General features: G+C 50.7%; 1 protein-coding gene across 1 annotated transcript in view; it reads right to left on the bottom strand.

Moving 5' to 3' along the window:
• Positions 1–1,780: 1,780 nt before the first annotated feature.
• LOC135814497 (isoleucine--tRNA ligase, cytoplasmic-like) overlaps positions 1,781–14,297 on the bottom strand; it is a 32,671-nt gene continuing 20,154 nt past the window's right edge. The window contains exons 23-32 of the mRNA XM_065327621.1: positions 13,556–13,633; positions 12,865–12,980; positions 7,779–7,881; positions 7,437–7,520; positions 6,148–6,283; positions 5,623–5,708; positions 5,235–5,297; positions 3,409–3,504; positions 2,755–2,934; positions 1,781–2,181 (exon numbers count right to left, since the gene is read on the bottom strand). Of these exons, the coding sequence (XP_065183693.1) occupies positions 2,131–2,181; positions 2,755–2,934; positions 3,409–3,504; positions 5,235–5,297; positions 5,623–5,708; positions 6,148–6,283; positions 7,437–7,520; positions 7,779–7,881; positions 12,865–12,980; positions 13,556–13,633 (993 nt within the window). The 3' untranslated portion in view covers positions 1,781–2,130. The remainder of the gene's footprint in view (positions 2,182–2,754; positions 2,935–3,408; positions 3,505–5,234; positions 5,298–5,622; positions 5,709–6,147; positions 6,284–7,436; positions 7,521–7,778; positions 7,882–12,864; positions 12,981–13,555; positions 13,634–14,297) is intronic.

Here is a 14,297-nt window from a genome sequence, read left to right as displayed (position 1 = left end):
ATGGTTATAAGTGTGTACGTACGAACTACTGCATGCAAGGCTAGGGGTAGGGGGTAATGGAGTGTATACGAATTACTGCATGCAGGGCTAGGGGTAGGGAGTAATGGAATGTGTACGAATTACTGCATGCAGGGGTAGGGGGTAATGGAATGTGTACGAATTACTGCATGCAGGGCTAGGGGTAGGGGGTAATGGAGTGCGTATGAACTACAGCATGCAGGGGTAGGGGTTAGTCATGGCCCAAATTTGCTCTGCCCACATCGATATTTTGCCGCATAATTTTGCCACAAACATTTCGATATTCTGCTTGGCATTTCCTTTCTCCATCGATATTTTGCTTTGGTTTTGCTCGAGATAAAATGAGTTTCAAGGAAAAATCAACAATAATTGTCGCTGATGATGAGGCATTTTTGATTGAGCTCCTGCTGCTGCTCAACTTTCTACAAAAATTGTGGCCATGAGTCTGTTTTGTCCAACTTTTGTGGTTGTTTTCAACTTTGGTGACTGATTGTGTTGAGAAAGTCCCTGAGAAGCCTTGGATTTTCTCAAAAGCCCACCAAAACTCGATATTTTGCTCAAAACTTGCCGGCAACTAGCGCATCCGATATTTTGCTCAAAGAATTGCTAGCAAATTTGGGCTATGACTAGTAGGGGTAGGGGGTAATGGAGTGCGTATGAATTACTGCATGCAAGGGTGGGGGTAATGGAGTGCGTATGAATTATGCCGGGGTCGGGATCCAAATATGGGATGCGTATAACAGTCGTGCAGATTGGTACCATACCAACCGAAAAATCAGTCGTAGGCAGGGGCACTGTCGTTCGCAGGACAGCATAACTCCCCTTATCCGGGCATGCCGGGACCAGGCACTGCCTGTGTCTTACTTGATACATAAACTGCAGCTGTGTGCAAGTAGACAAATTTACTGCAATCGCTATGTTGGTGCCTTTCTGTTGCAAAGCCATTGTTGTTACTCTAGAGGGTTAGAAAGGTGCACAGCAAGTGGGAGTACCCTGATCTGGGGAGCTGGACTAGGGGTGTGCCACACAATCATCCAAGTAACCCATCAGTTCCCACTCCGACCCCATGTTTCTTCTTCTGCACCCTTGATTCTCCTAATTACCACTCGGAGGCATGTAAGAAAGCAGGTGTGCCTATTCATTGTGAATAGACACCCCTAGCAAACAACGGTAACACTATTTTTTACGGTACTCGTACCTTGATCACCCATATAGCGTTGAGGCTGCAGCGTAAGAACTTTATGCGGCCTGATTTATCGTTGTGACAAACGGTAAGTTTTTAGGCCAAATGTTGCGTAGTGCGTACCCATTTCACCTTCTATTGCGTATATGGAGCCATAAATGGTTGGCAACAGTGTACTAAAAATAGCGTGCATCTTGCTTAAGGTCGAACCCAAATCTCTGTATGTTTCTCCTTACAACATAACGTTGTTTGCTAAGGGTGTCTAAGAACGCAACCGGAAGAGAAATTACCAAAATGATCGGTGAGTGCACGATCCGAAAACATGATCAGGTGAAAGAAACACGCGCATTGTATTATCATTGGAGGTCGTCAATTTGGCAGTCTGGATCCTTGTCCACTCCAACTGGGGTGTGAAGTTCAACTCCCGGCGGTGATTTGATGTGTACCCTGTTTGCACCTTGCCACTGGTAGAAGCCATAAGTTGCGGTCTGAAACTGGTATCCTAACTTTCTGATGAACTACCATGTGTGTGGTGTGGCCAAGTTTACTGACCTGGGACTATGATGCAAATTATGTCCCTGAATTGCCAAACCAGGTTGCAAAGGGCACCTGGCCAATTCCTTGTGTTAATTAAATGGTCGGAATCGACAGAAATCAGCTTAAGAAATGCATACAAAATTGCGTTCGAAAACACATAATTTAAATACCGCACGCATGATAAGGGTGCTGCACAAGCTGAAGAATATAGACAATCTAATAATGGGTCAGGCCATGTGCAAAAAAGCAGGGAAAGGGAGAAGAGGAGCATAAATGCCACCAGGCTAAAGCTGTATGTGTTTTATGAGTGAGGATGAAGATGGCGGGTAGTAAGTTAAGCCATTTTGTGATATGTTGTTGAATTGAATCCAATGATAGATGGCGTGTAATTCTTATGCCTTGAGGATGCGGAAAAAGATGGAGGCATTCTTGACTCCCTTGATCTGGATCAATAGGCAGATGAGCAACAAGGGAGAAATCGAAGCAGTCACAATAATGTGTTTAGGCAGGAAAGCGCTCAGGTGCAGGATGAGGTATTGATTTCACTTTTTAGCTTTGTATGTGGCCAATACTGACCGACAGCATCAACTTGAGCACAAGCATACTTCTTTTTCAAGTACAAGTGTACTCCTGCAACTAGTACCTGGCTGGCTGATATAGTAAATCAGTGCTGACGTCCTAGGAAGTCTTGGGACAATTGTAATTAAATTCTTTGGTAAATAAGCCACACGTGGGAGTTTTAGATTTTCTTCTCCTGTAGAATTTCCCGGCTTCTTTCTCCTTCCTCATGCAGTTCAGCCATCAGCAAGCCGAGAAGAAAACTCTCGAGCAAGTGTTGGCTTGCTGATTACTGAGGGCGGTTGACTAATCATTTCAGGTGTGAAGTTCAGAGCCAGGATAGGCTATAAAAGTAATCATTTGAGTAGCAGCATACATCATTGACCTTTGCAATGGAAAGAAAATATTTATTTGTGAAGACAAAAATGCATGGATCATGTAATTAGATTGCTTCTTACCTGTCCATCTTCTTCGATGATCAACTCGCTGTCTGATGCCTGGCTGTTTGGCACAAACGCTTGCTTTAGTGACGCTGCGATGTATTCAGCCTGTGATGTCAGTACTCTGGTGAGCTCTGCCGGTTCTGAGCCATGCACCTCATATGTAACCGTGACTGCGTTGTGTGGCTGAAGCTTTGCCTGGAAAATCATGTGCAGACAGAAATAAGGCTTTGTTTTGGCTTCAATTCTCAAGTATATACAGACAAGTTGTGCATAAGAAATAGAACCCAAAAGCACAAAATCCAACTTAGGAGGGGGCTTCCACCTGACCCCAAGCTTGCCAAACATGGTACGGTGATCATCTACTGCCAATGCCAGTGAATCTCGCCTACTACACTAAACAAGCGCAGTGCCAGGTATAATGTTATAATGTCCTGGCACTACAAACTTTTAAATTTTAGTGGCTAGTTCCACTGCAAGGGTGGATGCCATAGCTGTGTGCACTGCACTCACTTCTGTTCACAATGAGCTAATATAGGCCAAATTGACCCCGCCAGACAGTTACTGGATTTATCATTAACATAGCCATGATAGTAATGTACTCGTATTTAGCATTTTAGAAAATTCCCTTGCAAAATCTATTTCTCCATTCTCTTGATCAATGTTTCTCACCTTCTTTCTGAGTTTCTGTACAAGGTTCACGACAGCGCGCGCTGTACCCTCGTCAACCATTTCCTGCGAGGGTGTTGTGTCTAGAAGTACAAGAACCTGCATGAACAACACAACAACAGTAAAGCAGACAGTAGGCACAAAGAAGCTCTCATCAGCCAGCACCTCTTGATATATCAAGATATCCAAGTTCATGCATTCTGCACGTACTTGGTCCGCGTCAGCGATATTGTCGCTTATCTTTCAGCTTTGTTTATATGTCGCCAATGCTTACTTGGCAGCCCATTTCATCCCAATTTTGGTTAGCAAGTTAGTTTGTTAGTACCTGAAAGGTCTAGCTAGAGTTCGAGTGGATTTCGAGAGCGACAGGTGGGTGATTCTGATTGATACAGCGCCGCATCAAAATAGATTATCTGGTTACCATTGCTGTGCAGGCAAGAGCAGCGCAAGCCACAAGAAAGTAATCGGCTACTCGGAATCAGCTCCATTTTGCTGAACGGCCGAGATCGCTCCCCTCAGGGATCGCTCATCAAGCTGAGATCGCAGCTCCCTTACCTCCAGCTCCTCGCTTGGAGTATCCAGCGCGTCGTGGAGATTTGCAAGTACATGTACTGTACGCGTCGTCGTCGTTCAAAATAAAATCTTGCAAAGAACGGCGTCTGGTTTGAACCACACAGGCTGTCGTGCTGCCCAGGCGAAGTCCTATAGAGAAGGCGACCGTCACGATCGACTTCTCTTTAGAAAATAGCCAGGCAGCGGAGAGGAAGAGAGATGAGCTTGCAAAAGCAAGAGAGTCGATCCCGAGCAAAAATATTTGTCGCCAGCGCCGAGAGCAGCGACGAGGAGGACCGAAAAAAGTAGGAACCCTTCCTTGGACAATAAATTCCTCGCAGCTAGTTGTCATTCTATACCTTACCGTCCATCTTACTAAGTTTTATCACTTCATGTGCACGCGTTCATGTCCAAAGTCTTAGTTCAAATTGTCGAAAGATAAGCGACAATATTGCTGACGCGGACCAAGTATCAATTGTGTTATTGGGGTAAATGATACCGAAACAAAATGTAAAAGATGTGGGAGCCCAGAAAGATTTGGTTCTCGGTGGCTGAGTGAAATGAAAGAAGACACGAGAACTGGTAGTGTTTTTAGAGAAAGAACATCCCAAGCCCCGACCACCATCCCCTCCTGGAATGATTACTTTTATAGCCCATCCTGGCTCTGAACTTCACACCTGAAATGACTGGCCAACCGCCCTCAGCCAATCAGGGTTCAGCAAGTGTTTTCTTCTTGACCTGCTGATGTCTGAGCTCTTGTTGATTCTGCATAAATGTGGGAAGCTGGCCATTGTTTTCTTCTTGCCATGGGGGTTGGTCCCACCCGTCCAAGCACAGATGAGGTGTTGTACTTGGCTGCTGGTGTCGATCACGGAAATGATTTTTGTTATCTCTTAATCGCAAAAAAAGTCACCGCACAGCCTTCTCCAGTCCTGCTGAACCAGTCCCAGCCTTCCCTTTGTTGCCCCCTCAATCTAAATAGTGCATGTACAATGTACAGCGCTGTGAAGTGCTAGACTTACGGACACTAGGATGTTCTGTAGAGTGGTGCGAGTGTACGCAAAAAGTGGAAATAGCGGTACATGTTTCTTTTGCCAAAAAGAACCCAACAAACTCTCCAAAGGAATTCAGTCAATTCACCCACTATTCAACTTGGGAAGCACGGTGCAATGGTGCAATAAAGCACATTTTGCCAAAGCGTTATCTCCAACAAACACACCTCATTAGTCATTACTGAAAAGAGTCCACGAATAACAGCGGGATACTCAACAACTTACATCGTTGTCAGAGTGAGCTTCGAAGTCCTGGCCTTCTGCTTGCTTCTTGAAACTGTACTTGACCTGGTGAATGAGAGCAGGTACAGCATACACAGCGCATAAGTTACAGGTGAATGAGACCAGGTGCAACATACTGAGGTACACAGTGCATACATATTTTACATCTGAGAAGCATCATTGCACCATACGATTAGCAGCACTGCCTGCTGCCATGGCTGATGCATGTGACGTCAAGGAGATGTGAAGGCCTAACAGAAACAGGTAACCGTCTTCACAATATGCACAATGGTTGCGGCAATGGTGGAGTTGACAGCCTCAATCTCTTTCCATCTCTCTCTCTCTCTCATACACGCAAGGCAAGAATTGAAGCAAGCTGTACTCTCCGTACCTTGACATCGGCAAGGGTCAGCTCCTCGCCACAGAGTACGACCTTGCCAGCAGAGATGAAGTTGTTCACTTCCTCCTCACTCAGCTCTTTACAAACACAAGCAAAAGAAAACAACAGAAGCATGCAGCTATGACGAAAAGAGAAGCAGCAAAGACCAGGGGTTCCCTAGTATGTGTACAAGCACAGTAGCATTGCACCTGTGCTGAGTGGTATGTAGTGGTGGCGGCGGTGGTGGGGACTATGGCTATATGCAGCTGTGAAGACTGATGGAACTACTATCTGCACTCTTGGCCGAAAGGCTGAAATTGTGCAATATAACACCATCAAATCTTCACCACCTTTTTACTTGAGAAATTTACCCGAGGTTGAAACTGTATAAAAGGCAATCTAGTGAAATATGCTCTGTGATAACTTTCATTGCAGACAGAGTTTCTGTGACCCAACAAAGAAAAAGGGTTATGTCAAAATAGGCAAGTACTCTTATCCTGCAGTGAACTGTCACGTGGCTAACAAAGATGTCCTTACTCTTCAGTGCCTCGTAGACCTGCTTGGCAGCACCCTTGAGCCGTCGACCTAGAGTCTGATGCTCTGGCTCCAGGACAAGCTGTACACCATAGCGCTCCTTGTCTTGGCTCACAGTCAGTGCCTTCACGTTCAGTTCCTATCACAGCATGCAGCAAGCCACAGTCAGCCACACCACAACAAAACAGAACACATTAAGTAGGGATATCAGCGAACGTACTGCGCAGCCCATCTGCGCAGGTCAGCCTGGCCCATCTACGCGCGGCCGACAAGAAAACTCATGAACACTTACATTTTTTGCAAAATAAATCGTGCGAAGAAGATGCACGGAATGGCTGAAAACTAGGCTGAGGAAAAGTAGCATCCAGAGACTCTCAAACAAATTCATGGTCCATCGCTTCTGACAATGGCAGCGAAGACATCAGGGAGCTGATTGCAGCAACTCTCTACCAAGCGCGACGCTGGTTACTCACCAGGGCAGGGCGCTTTCATCGCGCAAGAAATGGCCGCGAGCGAGAAATGCAAGTCCGAATTTGGAACGATCCAACCAGGGAAATCCCTTGAAAATTGGCCTGAACACCTCTCATACTGGTGTTTCACGATGTGCAAACTTTCAGAGAAATCGACCGGGGAGAACGTGGTGAGTACGTGGGTCCTCCGTATCGCGTATGATTTGAATGGTCGCGGGGACAGAAGAACAGTAATTTTACGACTCCCAGTGGTGCAAACAGACCGCGGCCAAGTTTTCTCTGTCGGCCGCGATCACGTTCAAAAAGTCGATGACGCAATGCATGCGCAGAGGCCTGCGCAGTGCGTTCGCTGACATCCCTACATTAAGGACAAATATCAGTTGCAGAGTGGAAGGTATGCATCGGCAACAGACATGCTGTAACACAAGATGTAGGATGCGGGTTGGAAGCTGCCGTGATTTACAAGCAAGGGATAGCTAGCTTTCTTCCCTAGCGAGGCCCAGATTGCAGTGTTCCAAACACAGCTATAGACTTATGCGGATCAAAGCGTGTCCATCATCGAAGAAGAAATTACGAGAGATAATTGAGTTCTGACGCATTTACATGCCTTTCACAGTTGTGTTCATGGCATATATTGACATAACATAGCTAATTGCATCAGGTCTTTGACTCTACTAGGACAAGAAACAGGCCAAACGAATTACTCTGGAGAGCTGCCTGGTCGACAATGTATCCGTGTGAGGTAGATGATAGATGAGTAGATGCATGCATGATGGCGGCGGCGGTGGCGGTGTCACTACACACAATCATGTAGACACCTACCTCCAGGATATACTGCTGCAGTGAGCGCACATCATCTAGATACTGCTGGTCATGGTGGATGACAACAACCTCCGGCAGTGGGTACTGGTAGCAACACACAAGCACAAATCGTGACAATGCAGATAATGTGAGATACAATCATGGCTAGCTTCAAGGAATAGCCTAGTAGCCTGCTCCAATACACGACCCGGGGAACAGCAGTGCTGGGGCTACACAGCTCAGGGCACAGCATTACCATCACCCACCCACACACCCCGCACCCACACGTACACACTGGCAAGCGATACTAGATGAATGCCTCCTGCACATCCAACAGGTGGCAACGCAAAAAGTTGTCAGTACCTTGGTCGGCATGGTCTTGCGATCCCGAAGGACTCGCACAAGCTCAATGACTGCCTGCATTCTCTCCACTGAGCGTTCAACGGCAACATTGATCAGGGCCTCTCTGTCACAAACAAGAAAACAGAAAGATGAGACAGGGTTTGCTGGACACATGTACATATTAAGCTCAAGGAAATCTGGACTGCTCCAAGAATAAGCCCTGGCATTCTCTAGGATTCCCTGACATGTAGTGTGCACGCATGGTCATGTATACTGGTTTGTATGCATTCATCTCAGGCGATAGAGCGGCCCTCATTTGCATGCTTCGACGGGTCCGGGTCTCTGGTTTCACATGTGCCTTTTATGCCGCCCTGCTCGGCCTGCTGTGCCTTTTATGCCGCCCTGCTCGGCCTGCTGTGCCTTTATGTTGCCCTGCTGTTATAAGACGCAGGTGCCTTTCCCTTTCGGCTAGTCTTCAGTAGTCTTCTTCTTTAGTAGTTAGTTAGTTGGAAACACAATAACAACAGAAGTTTGCAATGCGAGTCGAGCCTGAAGTGAGCCTGAAGAATACAGTCTAGAAATAGTAGAATCCAGTAAAGCGAGCCAGACAGAGAGCTGGCCATAAACTGGTCCTTTGAGCCGGATCACGACCAGCAGAAAGTCTCTGTTTCCGTCGCCTGTCATGGAGTTCCCACGAAGTAGTAGCAGGAGAACCCTAGGTAAGATGCCCAAGCGGTTCCTCTCCGATGGGGAGCAGGCCCAAGAGCCGAGGCGGTCGGGACGCAGGAGCGGCGGCAGGACGTCCGCAAGCGAGAGCCTTGGGGACGTTGGACTTGAAGCTGCGATATTGCGTAGGACCAAGGAGGCAGAACTGAAGACTGCACGGCGGATCGCCGCTCTGAAGCAGCAGGAGATCGACCTCCGAATTGACCTGGTAAAAAAGGAGCTCGAAGTCGAGCAGGCGAGGGCGGCGGAGGAGTTGGCCAGCGCGAGCAGTGCCGTGTCAGCGCGAAGTTCTGCTGTGGATACCTCGAGCTCAGAGCCAGAGAGCTCAGAGCCAGAGAGCTCAGAGCCAGAGAGCTCAGAGCCAGAGAGCTCAGAGCTAGAGAGCGAGGATATCAATGGTGGGAGCTGCCCACGTGGCGTGGGAAATCGTCGTGCGCGATCGGACGCGGAGGCCACGCGCAGGCTGGCCAACCACTTCAGTCGAAGTGCCTTCAGCGACGCAGGTGCTGACGCAGTGGCTCATTGCAGGCCCAGGTTAGAACAGGGGTCTGGGTCACAGCCTGCACAGCAGCCCATACAGCTGAACATGCAACAGCCAGTGCAGCCTGCAGTACAACCCAACACCTCAGCTCCAGTGCCGAGAGCAAGCCTGCTCAAGTATCGACCTGCTCCAACACCAGCCCCACGTGCGAAGCCCAGACGTCTACCAGCTAAGCCAGTCCCGCCAGTGCCTTTGCGACTTGGTCCAGTCCAGCAGGCCTTCAAGCCCAAGGGAGCGGGACTCAGCCCACCACCTAAGCCAGTCCCGCCAGTGCCTTTGCGACTCCGTCCAGTCCAGCAGGCCTTCAAGCCCAAGGAAGCGGGACTCAACCCTGCAGCGGAACCCTACTTCCCGCCCACCAGGGCGACCGACCCAGCAGTCGACTGGGCAGACGGAGCGGCTATGTTCCCGATGGGAGTCTGCAGGTCCCTGAAGCCACTGGACCTGCCAAAGTTCGATAGCAAGATGCTGTCATATGTGAAGTGGCGTGAGCGGTTTCTCCGTCTAGTACACAAGAACCCGCTCTTGTCAGAGGACTATAAGCTCGCAGACTTGAGGGAGGCACTGGCGGACGGAGCGGCCGAGGACCTGATCGCGGACGTGCTAGACGGCCCGGGCGCCTACTCCGCCATCATGGAGGAGCTGGATCGGTGGTACGGGGGCACAGACCGTAGCCTCGAACAGCAGGAACGCGAGCTCATGAGCTGGCCGCAGATCAACACGGAGCGCGAGCTGGATGAGCTGAAGACGCTGGCCGTCAAGCTGAGGTCCCACGCTGTGACACGGCGCTCCGTCCTCAGCGGTCTGGCGTCGGCGTTGGATCCTCGTGGGCAAATTGCGCCGTTCACGATCCGTGCCCGCGTGCTGCTGCAGGACACTTGGTTGCTGGACCAGGCGTGGGACAACGAGCTTCCTCCCACACACGCCAGAAAGTGGAGGGAGTGGTTTGACGAGCTGCCCGACCTGGCCGCCATCAACGCGCCACGCAGTTTTAAGGTGGCTACGGAGTCCATCCTCTCCGTCCACACGTTCACGGATGAGTCTGACCGTGCCATCGCTGCGGCGACCTACATCCGCGCAGAGGATGCAGCCGGCAACGTGCGGGTGACGCTCGCCATGGCCAAGGCCAAGACAGCCCCGGCTCGTCGGCAGACCATCCCCCAGCTGGAGCTTCGCGGCGCCGTCTTGGGTCTGCGGAATAGCAGCGAAGTTGGCAACGCTCTGGACATCCCGGTCGCCGAGCACACGTTCTGGACGGACTCCATGAACGTGTTGGGGTGGATCCGCTCGCACAGTCGCAGGTTCAAGGTCGACATCAGCAACCGCGTCTCAGAGCTACAGAACGCCACGAAGCCCTCCCAGTGGAGGCACGTACCCGGCAAGCAGAACCCCGCCGACAAGGGTACCCGTGGGCTACCAGCGAAGGAGTTGGCGGAGGACCGGGTGTGGTGGCACGGACCCACGTTCCTGTCGCAGCAACCAGACGTATGGCCGCCTGAGAAGTCAGCGTCCACAGAAGGTCTGCCAGGCGTCATCCAGCGGGAGACCACGTTCACGCTTGCCGTCACGCCAACCACTCGCCTCCAGGCGTCCAGATACCGCACCTGGGAGCAGCTGCTCAGGGTGACTGCGTGGTGCTACCGGTTTGTCAGCCGATGTCGTCGCAAGCCGCGCGTCGGCATGAAGGGGGAGGATACCAGCAGCGATCAAGACGTCACCGTTGCAGTGTCGACTTCGCGAGCAGCCAACCCAAACTACCCTACTGTCAACGTGCCAGAGCTGACGGCGGGTGAGGTAGGCCGCGCTGAGAGGCACTGGATACGACAGGCGCAGAAGGACGCGTACGGCCCAACCCTGGAGCGTCTGGCCGCCGGAAAGCCAATGCAGGCTAGCGACCCGCTGGCGGCGCTAACCCCGACGCTAGATCAACATGCTGAACCGCTGATGGTGGTAGGAGGCCGTTTGAAGGCTGCGAAACACTTGCCATATCGTGTACGCTTACCGATCATCCTGCCTCAGAAGCACGTTGTCACGCGGCTGCTGATCGAGAAGGAGGACCGGAGGTGCCGCCACAGCGTGGGACCTCAGCATCTGCTGTCCAACCTGAGGGAGAGGTTCTGGATAGTAAACGGTGCATCAGCAGTCAAGACGGCACGCCAGTCGTGCGTTCCGTGTCGGAAGAACTGGGGTGTACCGGCGGCGCAGATCATGGGCGCTCTGCCGGACTTTCGGACTGCCGGGTCTCTCCAACCATTCTCGCACTGCGGCATCGACTTTGCCGGGCCGTTCCAGACTAAGCAAGGACGAGGCAGAACCCGAGCGAAGCGCTATTTCTGTCTCATGACGTGCCTGGAAACCCGTGCCTGCCATCTGGAGCTCACCTACTCCATGGATACCGGGGGGTTCCTCATGGCGTTCAACCGGTTTGTTAAGCGGCGCGGCACGCCAAGCATCGTTGTCACCGATAACGGCTCAAATTTCGTCGCGGCTGAACGGGAGCTACGAGAAGCCGTGGAGCAGCTCGATCGCGCAGAGATCGCGTGCAGTCTCGCTGATCGACACATCCGGTGGAGGTTCAACCCGCCCAGAGCACCGCATTTTGGAGGTGTCTTCGAAGCTATGATTAAGGCAGCGAAGCGCGCTCTGAGATCCGCACTGGCCACCGCTGAGCTCACTGATGAGGAGCTACACACCGCCATCGTCGCCGCAGAGGACCTCATCAACTCCCGTCCGCTGACAACAGTCAGTGCCGACGCCGCCGACCTCGAGCCGCTGACTCCGCAGCATTTCCTCGCAGGACGCTGCGACCCACCTCTGCCGTTGGAAGAGAAACTGAACGCCACAGAGCAAGTCCACCCCAGAGATCGCTTCGCCGTCGTGCAGCGCACAGTGAAGGAGGTCTGGAGGAGATGGCTCCTGGAGTTCGTCCCACTGCTGAACCAGCGCAGGAAGTGGCGCAAGACGCAGAAGAACATCGCTGTCGATGAGGTGGTGCTGTGTATCGAGCCCGACACACCCCGGGGCAGTTGGCCACTGGGCAGGGTGAGGCGTGTCTTCCCCGGACCAGACAGTTGCGTCAGGGTGGTGGATGTTGAGATCCGGGGCAAGATCTACCGGCGAGCCATCCAACGCCTCATTCCGCTCCCGGTGGAGTGAGGCGACGCCCGGTCGAGACAGACAGTTAGCTGCGCTGTTCTGTTAGTTAGAGGGCTGGTGCTCTGACACTGGTGTGCTGTCTCTAGTCTTTTCTGATGTGTCTGACGTTTTTCTCTTGTGGTTGTCCGTCTGCACTTTCCACATGCTGCCTTCCGGTGCGCTCATTCTTGCTGCTGCACTGCCTTGCTCATGTACTCACTCATATGCCATTTCGTGAGTGAAGGGGGAGATGTGCACGCATGGTCATGTATACTGGTTTGTATGCATTCATCTCAGGCGATAGAGCGGCCCTCATTTGCATGCTTCGACGGGTCCGGGTCTCTGGTTTCACATGTGCCTTTTATGCCGCCCTGCTCGGCCTGCTGTGCCTTTATGTTGCCCTGCTGTTATAAGACGCAGGTGCCTTTCCCTTTCGGCTAGTCTTCAGTAGTCTTCTTCTTTAGTAGTTAGTTAGTTGGAAACACAATAACAACAGAAGTTTGCAATGCGAGTCGAGCCTGAAGTGAGCCTGAAGAATACAGTCTAGAAATAGTAGAATCCAGTAAAGCGACCCAGACAGAGAGCTGGCCATGTAGGGATACTATGGGCGTCACAGTGAACACTTGAGACAGCAGCTTGGCTTTCAATACCAAGGACAGGATGGTGCTATAGACATGCACAAAGGCTCTTGTGGCGACAACTTACTCAGGCCGCGGTAGCATGAGGTAGTGCAGACTGGCGTTGAGATCAGTCTTCTCCGTGCTGAGGAAGTTACGCAATGTCTGGTACATGTGCTCTGTCAGGAATGGCGTGAAAGGAGCCTGAAGACATGCCAAGATAAAGCATACAAACAAGCAGCAATGTTCAGATTGCAAAGAAGGAATTCGAAGACAGCATACAGGCCCGTAGCAACAGTATCTAAACGCATGTGATAAAAGAACCAAAAATGGACTTTTGGTCCCTTGGAGGAGGAGAAAGGACATTGCAATGGAGGAATGGCGGGAGGTCATAAAGTACAGGACAACACCCACAATGACATAGATCTATCTATGTACATGGTATTCGCAACAACATGTACATGACATGTACTTGAGTACTACTAGTACTAGAGTTCAAACTTCAAAATAATTATACTCTTGCTATTACTACCTCTATTATATACCTCACTACCTCTACTTGTTCAAGTAAGTTAGTTATTGCACATATCATGGGTGGACATGCTGAGCTGCTTTTTTTTCTTTTTTTTTTGGCCGAATATTGGTCCGGCAGCTGCCGGACCTGCCGGACCGCCTGCTACGGCCCTGGCATACCAAAACACCAAAACCATTTTGGGCACATACACACAGACCACTGATTTCAGCATACAAAGAGTAGATGCTCATTGTCTACGACTGACCATGATGCGAACGATGGCGTAGAGTACACCAAAGAGAGATTCCAGAGCCTCTGTGCACACATCGGCACCGTTCTCACCCTGGAAAAAACGACAAAGAAATCGACAAGGACAATACAAAACAAAACACACCAGCATGACTACATGTACTAACATACATAAACTAGACACATGACCATGTGTCGGACTCCATGGTGACTGTAGTGCGTAGCGCATAGTACCGTAAAGTCCGGAGCAAACGCCCACCCCATTTTTACAAGATCTGCTGGCCTGTACGCGCTGAGACTTGAACTTTTGGCCTGACCCTACGGGTATGTTACGGGACGGACTTGAAAGTTCACTTCACACCGTAGCGAAAAGTGACTACTGCTACGGTAAACTATGGCACAAAGCTAGAGCCGAGTAGAGTTTGGAAGCTCATAGATCGATAGAGACTGCACTGTTGGGCGTGCGGCTCAACTGTGTCGCAATCCACTCGAGCAGTGTCAAAGCAAGTTACTTTCGATCTGTAAACGTTCATGGATAACTTTCTTGCTCCTCTTCAGTCACCATGAATCATCTTTGCCTTGCCTTTGTCTGTGAAGTTCGCAGTTTTTATTTTATTTTATTTTTTACAAGATAACCACAAACCATCATGGTGCAAACGCCGGCAAAAACGCACAGAGATGCACATAGCGATGGCAGCCGAAGCAGTGGAGGCGGGGCAAGAGCAGCTAAACCGACCAGGGGTCTCGGCCTCAGCACT

This window comes from Sycon ciliatum, chromosome 4 (assembly GCF_964019385.1).
Source record: "Sycon ciliatum chromosome 4, ocSycCili1.1, whole genome shotgun sequence".
NCBI classification, from domain to species: domain Eukaryota; kingdom Metazoa; phylum Porifera; class Calcarea; order Leucosolenida; family Sycettidae; genus Sycon; species Sycon ciliatum.
The sequence above is the reverse complement of the archived record's forward strand: the minus strand, read 5'-3'. Positions and strand labels throughout refer to the sequence as shown.